Source organism: Crotalus tigris, unplaced genomic scaffold (genome assembly GCF_016545835.1).
Source record: "Crotalus tigris isolate CLP2741 ecotype Arizona unplaced genomic scaffold, ASM1654583v1 scf7180000018491.14276545383:2951260, whole genome shotgun sequence".
In the NCBI taxonomy this organism is placed as follows: Eukaryota; Metazoa; Chordata; class Lepidosauria; order Squamata; family Viperidae; genus Crotalus; species Crotalus tigris.
In genome coordinates, this window is record NW_024097037.1 from 354,357 (window position 1) to 370,425 (window position 16,069).

General features: G+C 38.9%; 1 protein-coding gene across 2 annotated transcripts in view; it reads right to left on the minus strand.

Annotated features, from left to right (window-relative positions):
- The window catches only part of LARGE1 (LARGE xylosyl- and glucuronyltransferase 1), a 405,761-nt gene that overhangs the window by 294,817 nt on the left and 94,875 nt on the right, over positions 1-16,069 (minus strand). For both annotated transcript variants that reach the window (XM_039353059.1, XM_039353060.1), the window contains exon 2: positions 235-418. In XM_039353059.1, coding sequence (XP_039208993.1) covers positions 235-340 — 106 coding nt within the window. In that variant the 5' untranslated portion in view covers positions 341-418. The remainder of the gene's footprint in view (positions 1-234; positions 419-16,069) is intronic.

Below are 16,069 nucleotides of genomic sequence, written 5' to 3' on the forward strand. Positions count from 1 at the left end.
AGTACACCCACAGGAGTGAACCAACATGATGATCAAGAATATAGATATTGACAGTTTCACAGCTATACAAAGACAGCTTTGCCTCCTCTTCCTAGTCCCAAAGGAGATGAGGAAAACAGGAGAGGGAACAACTTCATCCAATCTGTCTCAAGGCTGCTAGATCTGAAGTGACAGTGATGAAAATTCTGCAACACACCAATCTCTAGACTCTAACATCAAGGTTTTCTTTCTTACCTTCAAAGCTCCCAGCAAACAGGTAAATCCAGGTTATAGCAGGAACAAAAAGCAGAGTCAGAGAGGCAGCCAGGAATTTCCGTCGCCCTCTGCAAATTCCCAGCATTCTCTCTGAAGTGAAGCTTCCCCACCTGGTCCTGTTCCTATGTCGGAAGCATGGAGTCCATAGTCTCCCACATATTATCTGAAAGCAAGAGAAAGCAATGCAGCTTAGCACTTTCTCACTCACTTCAAAAAAAATCAGACCTTTTCATAGTCCCTGCAAACTTCTTAAACTAAGATTAAAAAACAGCCATGCTGCAAAACCCAGTCCCAATGTCAGTGTACTATAAAATATGTGCCTTACCTGCTGATGAAAGAGCATAAATCAATAGCTCAGATACTAATTCTGATATCACATATGTTTTATTTTAAACAACAATAAATAGACAGAAGCTATAGCAAACAGTAATGGGAATAATAATATGTTGCCACAAAAGCCATTTTATTTTATTACTTTCCAGTGTATAACTAACCTTCTGAATATATCTGCAAATGAAAGAAAAAGTTGGCAAACATATGGGACATGTAGTTAGAAAGGAATTTTTGCTGATAAGGTATTTGTGTTAAGATTATTCTTGTGTATCACTTAGCGATAAAATCAAATTGCTACTATATAGTTGCAAAATGGCTTTGAAATTGGATAGTATGACTTCAGAATGACTTCATTCTTAACATTATTTCCTATCATCACTAGCTTGATAATTAAAGAAATTTGGATTAAAAGAAACCTGGCACAAAGCCTTCTTGGTTTAACTTCTGTGTTTTAAGTTCCTAAATTTAATCATTCCTCTTGTTTTCTAAAAATGGCAGTGGTCAAAATAATATATGGAAGCAAACAGAGTTTCTGTTATTGTTAATTTCACATTCAGTTGTATACATTGAAGAAATAAACTAACCTATTGAAGGAAACATGAGTTTAAAAAATAAATTAATTTCATTATTGAACTTAGGCACGGTGGATTTGGGGGTCAAGTCAAACATAGTGGAATGATTTCAAAATTATCAAGAACAGTAAGAAAAAAAAACAGAAAAATCAGCAAGGAGGATATTGTCCACTGGCTATTTTGAAGTTATTTCCCATGGCTAAAGTTTGATCACTACCCTTGTCTAATATTTAATTATCTTTAATTAAATAAATAATATTAATCAAGGTATACAGCACATTTCCTAGCACAATAATGGTAATTAAGTGATAATATAATCTCCATTCAGATTTCACAGCATGTTATGCCAAATAATAGACTGAGAAAGAAAAGCTACAAAGAATTGCTTTGCTATTCACTTAACTACTAATGATTTTAAGACAGAAGAGGTTTTTGTTTTTCACTTATCAGTATCATTATTTCAGAGAGGCTTCCTTTCTTCTAAAGCAGGGGTCCCCAATCCCTGGTCCATGGACCAGCACCAGACCAGGGCATGCCAGAAACTGGGCTCAAACAAACAAAGCACCATCTGCGGGATGCAGACAGTACACAAAATCATGCTCCTTCCAATCCGTGGCAAAACCTCTCTCCACGGAACCACTCCCTGGTGCCCAAAAGGTTAGGGGTCACTGTTCTAAAGAATCTGAAGGCAGGATCTAGGCCAAAGCAAAATGTTATGATTCGATGATTAATATAAACATTATCCTTCAAGATATACAATGAGGTATTACAACTGCAGCATTCTCACACAAGAAGAAAAGTTTATACTCTTATTCACAAGTCTAGATGCAAAACTGTAATTAAAAAACTTTCTAAGCACTGAGAATATATATAATGAGTATAGCTTTGGAAAGCAAAATTTAGTGGTGCTAAAGTTCCATAGAGAACTCAAATAATTAATGTAATATTTAACAAATACCTCTTTTGTTCCATTTAATCTCTATGCCATTGTCAAAGAATCATGCAGAACTTTCCTTTATAAAGGAAAGATTTAACACTGAAATTGAAAAATGCAGCAAAATACACATACACATTGTCAGAATCCAATTATATTTCATCTCTAGTTATCAAATATAGAAAACCCCAATTCTGCCTTCTCTGGATTCTGCCATAAGAGGGAGAGAAGGGGGAGAACAAAGGGGCTTTATGGCCCTCACTTCCTTCAGTATACTTCTAAGGAACTGAATGTGTGTATTGCAAAAGAACTAACCATAAGAATGGGGCCATTTCCTTTCATGTAGTTTCTTTGAAGTCTCCATCCAGCCGGGCAGTAAGGAAAAGGGGGTGGAAGTGTAATGCCTGAGACTGTCGCTGAAAGAGGGGGTTGATTGGGTGGGGCTACTGGGGAACCCCTTAAAACCTTGAATTGGAGAGCTTGGACCCCAAGTCCTGTCTAGAACGCCTGCAACCATTTTCTCTTAATAAAGGATTCCTGTTGGAAGAATTATTCCAAGAGTTCTGTCTTCTTAACATGCAAAGTGGGGTGGGTCCTTACATTAGACAGGACTTGCAAAATTAATCCACCTGGAAGGGAGACCCTTGCTGGGGGATTTTGCAAAAATTTACCATGTCAGACAATGAAGCAAGAGAGGGGGAAAACTCCCTGGAAATAGAGCCGCTGACCCAATTGGAACCTTGCCAGATGTTGGGATCCGAGAAGTCAGAGTCCTCAGGAGAAGAAGTGGTGGAGACACAAGACCACAAGCCTCGCTGGTCAATGGGCGTTGGAAAAAAAAGTGAGTGGGGAAAGGAATCAAGGAAGGTGACCCTGAGATGGGGGACCAAGCAACCAGAATGGAAGCAGGAGATGGAGAAATCCCTGCACGCAAGTGAAGAGGGGGAAAGCTGGGCACCGTACTCAGACTGGATCCTAGAGAAAGCTATTGAGCTGATGAAGAGAACTCTCATCTCCCTAAGAGAGGGGAATCCTGAGCCCTACGGCTGCCCCAGTTCCTGGAGCCACAAAGGGAGAGACACCGAGGGGGAAGTGGAACCTGCAGCCCCGGGGACATCTGCTGATCCAGTAGTCCCCACCCCCTACCGGACCACAGATGGCAATCTGGACGGAAGACACTACCACCAACAACGGAGGCACCAATCCATTCCAAGACGTCCGCCGTTGGAGGTGAAATTCAAAGGGGAGCCAACACACTTGGGGTTTTTCCTAATCCAAGTCCTCATCTACATGGAGGAATACGGGCAGGACATCCCCAGAGACAAAGCCCGCATCCGGATCGTGCAGTCTGCCCTGGATGGAGCGGCTGCAGATTGGGTGGTGAACTTGCATGACTCCAATGCCCCAGAACTCAGTAACTTCAACCATTTCATGTCCTCTCTGAGAAGATGATTTGAAGACCCCCTGGCTGATCGCAAAGCCCGTGAAAGGATAAAAATGACGAGGCAAGGCAAACGCCCAGTGGCTGAATATACACAAGAATTCCAGGCCATTGCCAATAAACTGAACTGGTAAGAAGAAATCCTCCTTAGCCATTTCAAAGACAGACTAAATTATGATCTATATGACGCTTGCCTGCCCCGAGGGGACCCACACCAACTTGAGGAATGGTACATCTTGGCAGAGGAAGCAGAGATCGACATAGTGAAAAGACACCACCGAGGAAAACAATGGAGCCGCCCACCGCCTGAGCTGACACACGAACCAGTTAAATCATCAGCTACAGCCAAGAAGCAAATGGGGTGTTTCAAGTGCGGAAGAGAAGGGCATCGAGCTGCAGAATGCTGCTCCAAAGCCCCCCAGCACAACCCAGACAGATCCCCAATCAACAAATCCAGAAAGTCTTCAGCTAAGCCAAAAGAAACTGCCATGAGAATGATGGAAATTGCAGAACCCCCCACTTCTGCTTGCCAAGGGGAAAGAACTCCAGCCTACACCACAGGGCCGGTGGATGCCTCAGATGACAGCTCATAGGGCGAACCCCTGGTAAGTGAACACATCACACCCATCCTCAAGACAGTGACTATATTAATTCCCCCCATGCCCGAAGCTGTGAAGGTGAAAGCCTTAATAGACTCTGGCTGCACCCGCTGCCTCATTAGCCCAACACTAGTGGGGAATCTGGGCATCCCATCCAGGAGACTGGAACAACCAATCTCATTTGGCCAGTTAGATGGATCCATAGCGGGGGGGGTGCCAGCTACCCTAGCCACTCTACCAATACACCTCTCCCTGGGCAAACATGAGGAGGACATAACGTTTGTGGTGACCCCAGGCATGGAATGCCCAATGATTCTAGGGATGGAATGGTTGAAAAAATGGAACCCCTGGGTAAATTGGAGGACGACAGAAATCAAATTCCCGAAGGGGGACCCTATGGATTTAAAACCCCAAGGGAGGCTACCAGAATCAAGAATAGAAAAAGCATCCATAGGAGAGGAAAAAGAATTAACAGAAATACCAGAGGAATATAGAGACCTTGCTGAAGTTTTCAGTGAGGAGAGGGCGAATGAGCTCCCCCCCCCACCGACCCACAGACTGTACCATTGAATTCAAGCCTGGGGCAAAACTCCCGAAGCCCAGATTATACTCCATGAGCCCAAAGGAGAAGGAGGAAATGGAAAGATTCATAAAAAAAAACCTAGAGAGAGGTTTCATTGAGCCAGCCAAGCCTAAAGTGGCTGCCCCGGTCCTGTTTAGAGAGAAGAAGGATGGCTCTTTACGCTTATGCGTGGATTATAGGGCCCTGAATACAATCAGTGAAAGCAACCTATACCCTCTGCCCCTCATGAAAGACATGCTGTCACACCTATCGAAAGGTAAAAATTTTTCTAAACTAGACCTAAGGGAAGCTTACTATCGCGTGAGAATTAAGGAAGGGGACGAATGGAAGACTGCATTTAACTGCCCCATGGGGTGCTATCAATTCAAAGTCTTGCCATTTGGATTACAAGGGGGCCCTGCAGTCTTTATGCAATTAATCAATGACGTTCTAAGGGAGCACCTGTTTAAGGGGGTCCTTGTTTACTTGGACGACATTCTTATCTTCACCGAAACAAAAGAGGAACATGTCAACCTTGTCAGAGCGGTTTTAAAGAAGCTGCGAGCCGCTCACCTATATGCCAAACTCTCAAAATGCGAATTCCACCAGGAAAGGATAGACTACCTAGGTTATCGCATATCCCCCCAGGACATTGAAATGGACCCAGAGAAGGTCAAAGCAGTATTAGATTGGGCACCACCCCGCACAAGAAAGCAACTACAAAGTTTCCTGGGCTTTGCAAACTTTTACCACCAATTCATCCCCTCATTTGCCCAGATAGCCTTGCCCCTCACTAACTTACTAAAAACGAAGGGAGCATCCTCAGTAAAACCTAGCCAGCCACTAACATGGACAATGGAGTGCCAAGCAGCATTTGAGAGACTAAAGAGACTTTTTTCTGCCGAACCAGTACTAAGGCACCCAGACATGGACAAGCCCTTCATAATACAGGCAGATGCAAGTGATGTGGCAGTGGGGGCTGTTCTATTACAAGAAAATGATGATGGAGTATTGCAACCCTGTGCATATACATCCAAGAAACTCACGGAAACAGAACAGCGCTGGCCCGTATGGGAGAAGGAGGCATATGGAATACGTTGGGCATTACTCATGTGGTGACAGTTCCTGAAAGGCAACAAAATCCCCTTCCAGGTGTGGACTGATCACAAAAATTTGGAAGCCCTGAAAACACCCAGGAAACTCAATCCCAAACAAGCCCGCTGGTCCCAGCATTTTCATCAGTTCCAATTTAAGCTCAAACATTTACCAGGGAGAAAGAACTTCCTGGCAGATGCACTATCTCGCATGCCTCAATATAACAGCGCACGAACCACAGACTCTAAACCAATGATGGCAGAGTCACAACTGGCAGCACCAATAACCACAAGAACCCAAGCTAAACTAAAACCACAACTGGACAGCCAAACTGGAATTGAATTCAGAAAAAGTTTGGAAACAGACGAATAGTTCCAGAAAAACAAAAATGTGTGCACAATGAGAGACGGGTTGCCTTGGGTAGGGGAAAAGTTATATATACCAACAACCCAAAGAGTCACTTTCATGCAGCTTTGCCATGACACAAAATCAGCAGGGCATTTTGGATTTGTAAAAACTTTACACTTAATTAAACGGCAATTTTGGTGGCCATCAATAAAAAAGGACATAGAAAATTATGTTGCCAGCTGCCCAACATGTGCATTTGCAAAGAGGTTGCAAGGAAAATCGCCAGGGGTATTACAACCAGTGGCAAATCCCTCAGCCCCCTGGAGGGAAATAGCCATGGATTTTATAGTGGAATTGCCAGAAAGCAATGGGAATACTGTTATCTGGACAGTCACGGACTTGTTTTCCAAACAGGTGCACTTTATTCCTTGCCAAAAGATTCCCACTGCAAAGGCCTTAGCAAAACTTTTCATCCAGCACATTTACAGATTGCATGGAGCACCCCAACGCATCATCTCTGATAGGGGAGTGCAATTTACGTCTGCATTTTGGAAGGAATTTTTATCCCTCTTAGGGACCACTCAGGGACTGATATCTAGCCATCATCCTCAGACAGATGGACAAATGGAACGTTGTCATTCAGTACTTGAGCAATATTTGAGATGTTTTTTAAATTTCTAACAAAGTGATTGGACGGACTTACTCCCTTTTGCAGAAGTTGCCTACAATAATGCAGTCCACTCCAGCACAGGCTACACTCCTTTTCAGATAGCCAACGGTCAAAGTTTCAGCCCCATGCCAGAATTAACCCCAAATGAACCAATGATCCCATCACTGAAAGAATGGATGGAAAAACTACAAAACACCTGGCCAATAGTTAGAAAAGCACTAGATGAAGCTAGGCAGGCATACAAAGCACAAGCCGATAAAAAAAGGATTGAGCCTACACCATTCATTATAGGTGAAATGGTGTACTATCTACAAAATACCTAAAGTCCCTACAACCCTGTAAAAAACTTGGACCAAAATATATAGGGCCTTTTCCAATTAAAAGAATCATAAACCCAGTAACAGTAGAATTAGAATTACCAAAAAATCTCAGGCAAATACACCCAATTTTTCATTGCAGCTGGCTGAAAAGAGAGCATCAGTCAGCTTTACGGCCAAAAATCCCCCCACCACCACCTCCAATCATGGTAGAGGGCGAACAACACTTTGAAATAAAGGAAATCCTTGATTCTAGGAGATATCATGGAGCAACTCAGTACCTAGTTGCCTGGAAACACCTCCCTGCCTCAGAAAACGAGTGGGTCCATAAACGTCATGTCAGAGCTCCGAAGCTATTGAAGAAGTTTCACACAGAGTACCCTAACAAGCCTGACTAACTTTTATACCTGTTTTGTTTCTTTCAGGTGGATCTCTCTTATTTTTGAGGGGGCTGGATGTCAGAATCCAATTATATTTCATCTCTAGTTATCAAATATAGAAAACACCAATTTTGCCTTCTCTGGATTCTGCCATAAGAGGGAGAGAAGGCGGAGAACAAAGGGGTTTATGGCCCTCACTTCCTTCAGTATACTTCTAAGGAACTGAATGTGTGTATTACAAAAGAACTAACTATAAGAATGGGGCCATTTCCTTTCATGTAGTTTCTTTGAAGTCTCCATCCAGCCAGGCAGTAATGAAAAGGGGGTGGAAGTGTAATGCCTGAGACTGTTGCTGAAAGAGAGGGTTGATTGGGTGGGGCTACTGGGGAACCCCTTAAAACCTTGAATTGGAGAGCTTGGACCCCAAGTCCTGTCTAGAACGCCTGCAACCATTTTCTCTTAATAAAGGATTCCTGTTGGAAGAATTATTCCAAGAGTTCTGTCTTCTTAAGATGCAAAGTGGGGTGGGTCCTTACACACATACACACACATACATGTGTATGTGTTTATGGACAGACAGACAGAGACAGAGAGACAGACATGCTACACATAAGAATCCTACTATTGGAAACTTTGTCAAGTGTGTCAATTTTCAATAAATTTCAGCAAATACTTTTAGTAGACGTTAGTCTCTCTTTTTTTTTCATCAGTAGCTATGTTTTATTTGCGTAATTTTCACAAACATAGAGAAACGAGTAGTATGGCATTCATCTGCTATTATGATATGTTCACTGTGCTGTGTAACATTCACTTTATTGCAGAAATAAATTATAAATATATGTAATTTCTAATTTTCTGTAAGTGTAAATATTTAAATTTTAATTTAGAAAAAGAACTGTGAAAAAATATGCCTTAATGCCTACTTCTGTTTGCTGAAGGTGATATTTTTAATTAGTAATAACAGTATGAAGCTGTCTCCAAATTTCCTTAAAATTTCAGTGCTGAAGATAACAAAAACAACATTAACAAACAGCACAATCACTGTGATATCACTCAACAACAGCAACATAAATATGGGAGATGCAAATCTCAGTTAACAATACATTAACCAAATTTCACAAAATCTCTTACAAGTCTTATTCCTACTTATCGAAAATAGGAATATCAATCATCCTTTTAAAGGGAAATAGTAGAGAATAATGAGATGTATTATAAAAAACAATGAATTTTAAACATGTTATTACAGTGTTTCTCAACCTTAACAATTTTAAGGCATGTGGACTTCAACTCCCAGAATTCCACAGCCAGCATTGCTGGCTGTGGAATTCTGGGAGTTGAAGTCCACATGCCTTAAAATTGTCAAGGTTGAGAAACACCGTGTTATAATATGCTGGCCTATAAGCCAGACTAAAGATTGATAAATATGCTATAGAAATTGAGATAACATACAAACTACAGAATGTTAATTAGCAATCTATGAAGGGCTAGCAATGTCACCACTAGTTCTACAGAAACATACTAGCCAGAATTCACAGTTAATTTTAAGGATCTTTAGCTAACTCCTTAACTGTTCTAACCAGATGGCATTTACAAGACACAAGACATATGTCAGGAAATAAGGAGAAATAAATATTTATTTATATATATTTATACATATATTCAATTTTTACAAAATAAAAAGAGGCACAAAAGAAAAGACAAGTCACAAAGAAGTCAAGAAAGATTATCTGTATAGCTGAATCATCATTTCAGTGCTGATCCAACTGAATGTTAGCTACAGTGACATATAGAATAATAATAAAGTTTTTAAAAGATATACTGATAAAATTCAAATTTCACACAAGTACATTCGGGCCAAAAAAATTCACAAGTAAAAGATGTCACCTGGAAATTTATAATTGTGATAACATGCAAAGCTCTTCTCACATCAGAAATTCAGCTTACAATTTTATCTGAGCATTCATATGGCTTTCATCAGTTTTCTATTTAAATATAACTCATCCGTAACATGTTCCATCTTGGCCATCTACAGCAGGCAAGACAGATAACATAAACTGGGGATCTAACCTTGTGATTTTTCATGTCTTTTTGTCTTATAATGCTGTGTTTCTATTCTCTCAGAAGAAAAAAATAGAGGAAAAATATATATCTCCAAATATCATTTAAACTCTTTTGAGAACCTCAACCAGAGTGTTTATTCTCCTCTTATATTTTAAACTCTTTAAAAGTTTAAAAAGACAGGAAGCAAATTGAAGTGCCACAATCCAACAGTATATGTATTATTTAGCAGAGCACAATACCATTAGGAAGGCAATGGTCATTTCACAGCCTACAGCCCTCTTTAAAAAAGGGCATTACATAATCTCCCAAAAAATGTGTGTATATAGAGCCAAAACCATACTTCCTTATTTCTTAAATTGAAGATTGTATACATTTTGTGAAGATCAATAAAATCTCATTTGCAAACTGGCTGTTACAGTATGACTAACACTGAAGATTGAAATTCTTAATGTGAAATTTTTAACTTGTAGTCCCCTGATTTGGGACAGTTATCTAATATTTGTAGATAACTACTGCTTTGATTTAAAAAAAATCTAGAGAGTAGGATACTAAAGCAGCCTGCTGATTGGAATCCTTTAATCATTTAATTGAAGAAACTTTTATCAGATAAATCTTAAAACAATATAAAAATGCTAAGCAAGGTTTCTTTCCATTAAGATCTTTTTTAAGAAACCATAATTGCAGAGCTGTCATACAATGAATATAATCATACCTGTTCAGATTATTTGCTTCTATACTAAAGTATGTAAAGCTGTTCTCTGTTGTGTCCAGCAGAAATTACTTTTAAAAGCATAGTTAAGAAGTGTCAGACAACAGTTTTCCTGAATTCATACTTAAGTTAATAACTAAATACAGAGTTCTGATTAACAAATTGTATCCCTGAAATCGTATAAAACCATTCTGATAGATCTGGATTAACTTTTCCTAGCTAATATATAATTTGTAAGAAAAAATATATATTAGGTACAGATAATTGACTTATGACCATTTATTTAGTGACTGTTCAAGGTTATGAAGGTGTTAGGAAAAAGTAAGTTATAAACATCACTTGGTCATGATCCAAGTGCTGGCAACAGCTAACATTTATGGAAATTGCAGCCTCCTACAGTCACATCATTGCCATTTATAAGGTTTGTAAAATTACACATGGTCAAGTGATGCCTCACTTAATAACCACATTCCTTAACAACAAATTTTGCGGTCCCAAAATTTTTTACTGTACTCTAAGCATTGACATCAAATAGGATTGTTTAGTCAAAAAACATTCCAAGATAGAGTATTCAGAGAACTAAAGACGCAACAGCCTGACATCAATATCTGGGAGGATTCTAGAGCACATCTAAAAGCGATTGCTCTATTAAGTGCTTTAAACACAATGTAGTAATTACCAGATGTCAGCACAGATTTATCAAAAGTAGGTCTTGCTAAACTAAGCTTATCTCACGTTTTGATCGGATAATTTCCATAATATATTGCGGGAATGCTCCAAACATACCATCTTTCTCTTAGCAAACAGCTGACACGAATGCCATGACAACTTTCATTACCAATTAGTAAACTGGGGCTGAATGGAGTGACAATTTAGTAGATATACAATTGGTTCAAAAATTGTATTTCAAGTACTCATCAATGCTTGGTTCTTCATAAAACTGAGAAAGGTATTGAATGAAGTATTACAAAGTTCAGCTCTGGTTCCTGTTTTAACATTAATGAATTGATGAAGTGGTGAATGCTTATCAGATTGGTAGATGACAGAAGAAACCCTGGACAATAGCTAATGCAGGTAGTCCTCGACTTACTGCCATTCATTTAGAGACTCTTTGAAGTTACAACAGCACTGAAAAAAGTGACTTATGACTACTTTTCACATTTTCACACTTACAACTGTTGCAGCATCCTTATGGTCATGTAATCAAAATTTGGATGCTTGGCAACTGGTTCATATTTATGACGGCTGCAATGTCCCAGGTCCCTTTTGTGACCTTTTGGTAAGTAAAGTCAATGGGGAGGCCAGATTCATCTAACAACTGCACTATTAATTTAACAACTGCAATGATTCACTTAACAACGATGGCGAGAGGTAATAAAATGGGGTAAAACTCACTTAACAACTTTCTTGCTTAGCAACAGAAATTTTGGGCTCGATTGTAGTCATACATTGAAGGCTACCTTATTCTCAAATAAAAAGATATAACTAGTGAAATGGGTGAAATTGATTTTGAAAATAGCAAAGCTAATAGTGAGATCTGCAAAGCTCTTTAGTTAGGAAACAGAAATTAAATACACAGATCTAGGATAGTAGATCTAGTTATTATATCATTATACCCTCATACATTTAGAAAAAAATAATTGATTACAATTATTGGAATAATCGATTACAAAATGAATATACTGATGGAAAAGCCATTTTAGATGACATTGAGAAAAAAAATTATTCAAATTTATTGTACCTGCCCAACTGATGGAAAGCAACTGCTCCATTTATTTTCTATTGATCAAACACCAATTCAAGAACTATGTCCAGTTCTGGCACCACATTTTTAACTACCTGAAGTTTAGAAAAAGGACACATTACATTGTATGTTTGTCTCTGAAAAGAGAAGACTGACAATGATATAATAGCATAATTCTAGTACCTGAATGACATCACAGAGAAGGCCACAGAGAAGGGTTTCTCCCTTATCCCAGAATAGCAACAGCAATAGCACTTAGACTTATATACTGCTCCATAGTACTTTACAGCACTCTCTAAGCCATTTGCAATGTCAGCATATTGCCCCCAACAAACTGGGTCCTCATTTTACTGACCTTGGAAGGATGGAACACTGAGTCAACCTTGAGCCCCATCAGGATCAAATTCTAGGCTGTGGGCAGATCTAGCCTACAATACTGCATTCTAACCACTGCGTCACCATTAATGCTTTGGTATGAAATAATGGTGTTATCTTACAGGAAAGGAAACTCTGGTTTAATGTTACAGGAGAAAGTAAAAGCAGAAGCACCAGTTAGCCATAAAGGGCATGGCTTCTCCTTCAAACTATGTGATCCAGCAGATGTTAAACAACAATCTTCCATGAATGATTTAATTTGCATTCCTACCTACAGCAGGGAGTTGGACTTACTGGCCCAAAGTGTTTCTTCTATTTCTATAATTCTATGATCGTTTGTACTGATATATCCTTAAGATTTCAGATTTTAATATACCTAAGTCTGGAGACAGTCCAGTATTCTCTGTTTCAAAGAAAAAAAATCCAGTTTTCAACAAAATCACTTGACAGCTGACTAAATAAATGAAGGTCTCGTAGCCAAAAAAGAGTTGCATGCAGGATGTCCAATTACAGCAACTAAATTAACCTGTCAGAAAAATAAATTGGGATGCACAAGAGTAAGTCAATTCTGAATCTGAATGAATTAGACTTTATCAAACAAAAAAATGAAAAAGGAAGGAAAGTTACATTTCTTTCCCTCCTCTCCTCTTTCTGGTATACAATGGATACGAGGCATAAACTGTTTTCAGTTTCTAGCTTGTACTCATCACCTTGTTTCTTTCCATAAACATGTGTAATCTCTTTTCTACTCTGAAATATTCTTCTTTATATTCAATGTTGCTAAATCAACTAAACTTGAAACATAAATTTCTAGTCCATAATAGAATAACAGAGTTGGAAGGGATCTTGGAGATCTTCTAGTCCAGTGGTTCTCAACCTGTGGGTCGGGACCCCATTTGGGGTCGAACGACCATTTCACGGGGGTCACTAAACAATGCAGTCCACCATTTTTTTCCCCTTTTGCTTAGCTGTGCTACTCCCTTTTATTCTATTGGCTTTTGAAAGCCAATAGAATAGACTCTCTTGAATAGAGTCTAATTCTATTGGCTTTCAAAAGCCAATAGGAATTGTCCAGGCTGTCTCTGCCCTGCTGAGCCCTGAGCCAAAAGTCCCATTCTGCAAACGGTGCTGCACCAGTTGAGTAGTCCTCGACTTACGACCGGTTGAGTAGTCCTCGACTTACGACCGGTTGGGGGTCGTGGCATTAAAAAGATTGAGAACCACTGTTCTAGTCCAACCCCCTACTCAGGTAGGAAATTCTATACAAATGGTTGGCCAATCTCTTCTTAAAAACCTCCAATGTTGCAGCTCCCACAACATTTGAAGATAACCTATTCCAATGATTAATTGTTCTAACTGTCAGGAACTTTCTCCTTAGCTCTAAGTTGCTTCTCTCCTTGATTAGTTTCTATCTGTTTCTTCTTGTCCAACTTCAGGTGCTTTGGAGAATAGATTGATTCCCCCTTCTTTATGGCGCCCCTTAAATTTTGGAACACTGCTATCATGTCACCCCTAATCCTTCTTTTCATTAAACTAGACATATCCAATTCCTGCAACCATAATCCTCATAGAGTAATGAGTATATACTCTATCTAAATATCTTGACTCATTCTAATTACAACTATGGTATTTTGTTAACAGTAGTGATTAAATGTTGCATTGTTTTAAAGAAAAGGCAAACAAAGTTTATGTGTAAATTGACTAACTGAGCAATTAAAAGCTGTTTTTTTCTACTTTTGACTCAGTAAGTGGTAACCAACTATGAGTAGTCCTTATCTCAAAAGCTAAACAAAGCCAGTGTAGGGAGGTAGACTAAACTGGAAAGTTAAAAATGCATTCTGGGAAAAAAAGAAAATATCAAACAATTTCATTCATTCATTCATTTATTCGTTCGTTCATTCAATCAATCAATCAATTAATCAATCAATCAATTTCTATAATAAAGGAAGGATATAAATAAATAAATAATGCTGCCAAGAAAGCTGTATGGGTCCAGGCATCAGGAATTGACTTAGCTTGAGTGTATTCCTTTCTTTCTTTCTGTTGTGCTCTTTAGGTAACGGATGGTCATGCACAAGCTCACCATATGTTCAGAAAGTTATATGATTGAAAATACTTTCATGTGCCCCAGATGCTAGTGCTGAGAACTATATTTTTATGACTCTAGAAGTAATTTATAGCCCATCATGACAGAAACCCACCACTAAAATTTTCTGATTTTTCAAAGTTATTCAAATTGATAGCCATCTAGTCATCTTCTGATAGCAAGTTTCACCATTTAAACTTTGTGCTGTGAAAATAAATATTTCATTGTTCTGTGCTCTGCAGCAGAACACTGTAGCTTGTTAGTAGTGGTTTTATATAATGTGGATATTCTGCTGTATTCATGGTGTTTGGAGTGAATTACACTCATCTTATCTATCAAAGATTTGGATTGCTATTGGCATTTCTAGATTCAAAACTCTCTTCAAAAGCTGATCCTTTCAGAGGAGTGCAATCCTCTTTCCAAACAAACATACTAGGGCTCTTCACACTTCAAAAATTATTCAGAAGATAGTTTTGATCTTGCACAAGCAGCAGTCCTTTACTGTTGATTAAAAGATAAAGATAAACATTCCCCTGTTCAGTTGTATCCAACTTTAGGGGCAGTGCTCATCTCCATTTCTTAGTTGAGGGAGTTGTCCATAGACATTTCTGTGGTCCTGTGGCTAGCATGACTGTATGCCAAGGCTCAAGGAATGCTGTTAGCTTACCGCCAAAGTGGTATCTATTTATCTACTTACATTTTTATGCTTTCAAACTGCTAGGTGGGCAGGAAATGGGGCAAGTAACATGAGCTCACCCCAACATGCGCCACTGAGGTCTCAAACCTGGGCTGTCAGCTCTCCAGCTGACAAGCTCAACATCTTTAACTGCTGAACCATCACATCCCTGTATACTGTTCTTTAAAGAAGCCCAATTTTACTGTCAATTAAAGGAGTCCAACATTAATTTTAGTAATCATTTTCCAATAATAATAATAATAATAGTAGTAGTAGTAGTAGTAGTAATAACAATAATAATAATAATAATAGCTGCAGTTATAACTGAATACCTGGGATGCAAAATCAACAAAGAAGAAAAACAAACAAACAGTGCACCACAAAAATGGAAGGTTAGACTAGAAAATAAGATCAGCAAGTTAAGATCACATGCAAACAAGCTAGAACAGATGAAAGAAAAGAAGCTGAAGAACAAGAAGACCAAAGAATACCTAATCAAGAAATACCACTTAGAAACAAGGAAGATCAAGGAAGCACTGGAAATAATAAAGCAACAAATAACAGCTATAGCCAGGAAAATCAGTAGATATGAAGCTCGAATTGCAAACTATAGGCAGAACCTCCAATTTCAATCCAATCAGAAACGTTTCTACCAATCCATCAATGGAGAAACTGCAAGGAATCAGTCAGTACCTGACAAGGAAGAAACAGTGCAGTTCTGGAAGCAGATATGGGATAACCCAAAGAAATACAACAAGGATGTGGCTTGGTTAAAAGAGGTGGATGCAAATAAAACAGAAGTTGAAATGAAAGAACTAGTAATAACAACAAAAATGGTAGAAAAAAGAGCAAAGAAAATCAAAAATTGGTCAGCACCAGGTGAAGATGAACTGCATGGGTTTTGGTTGAAAC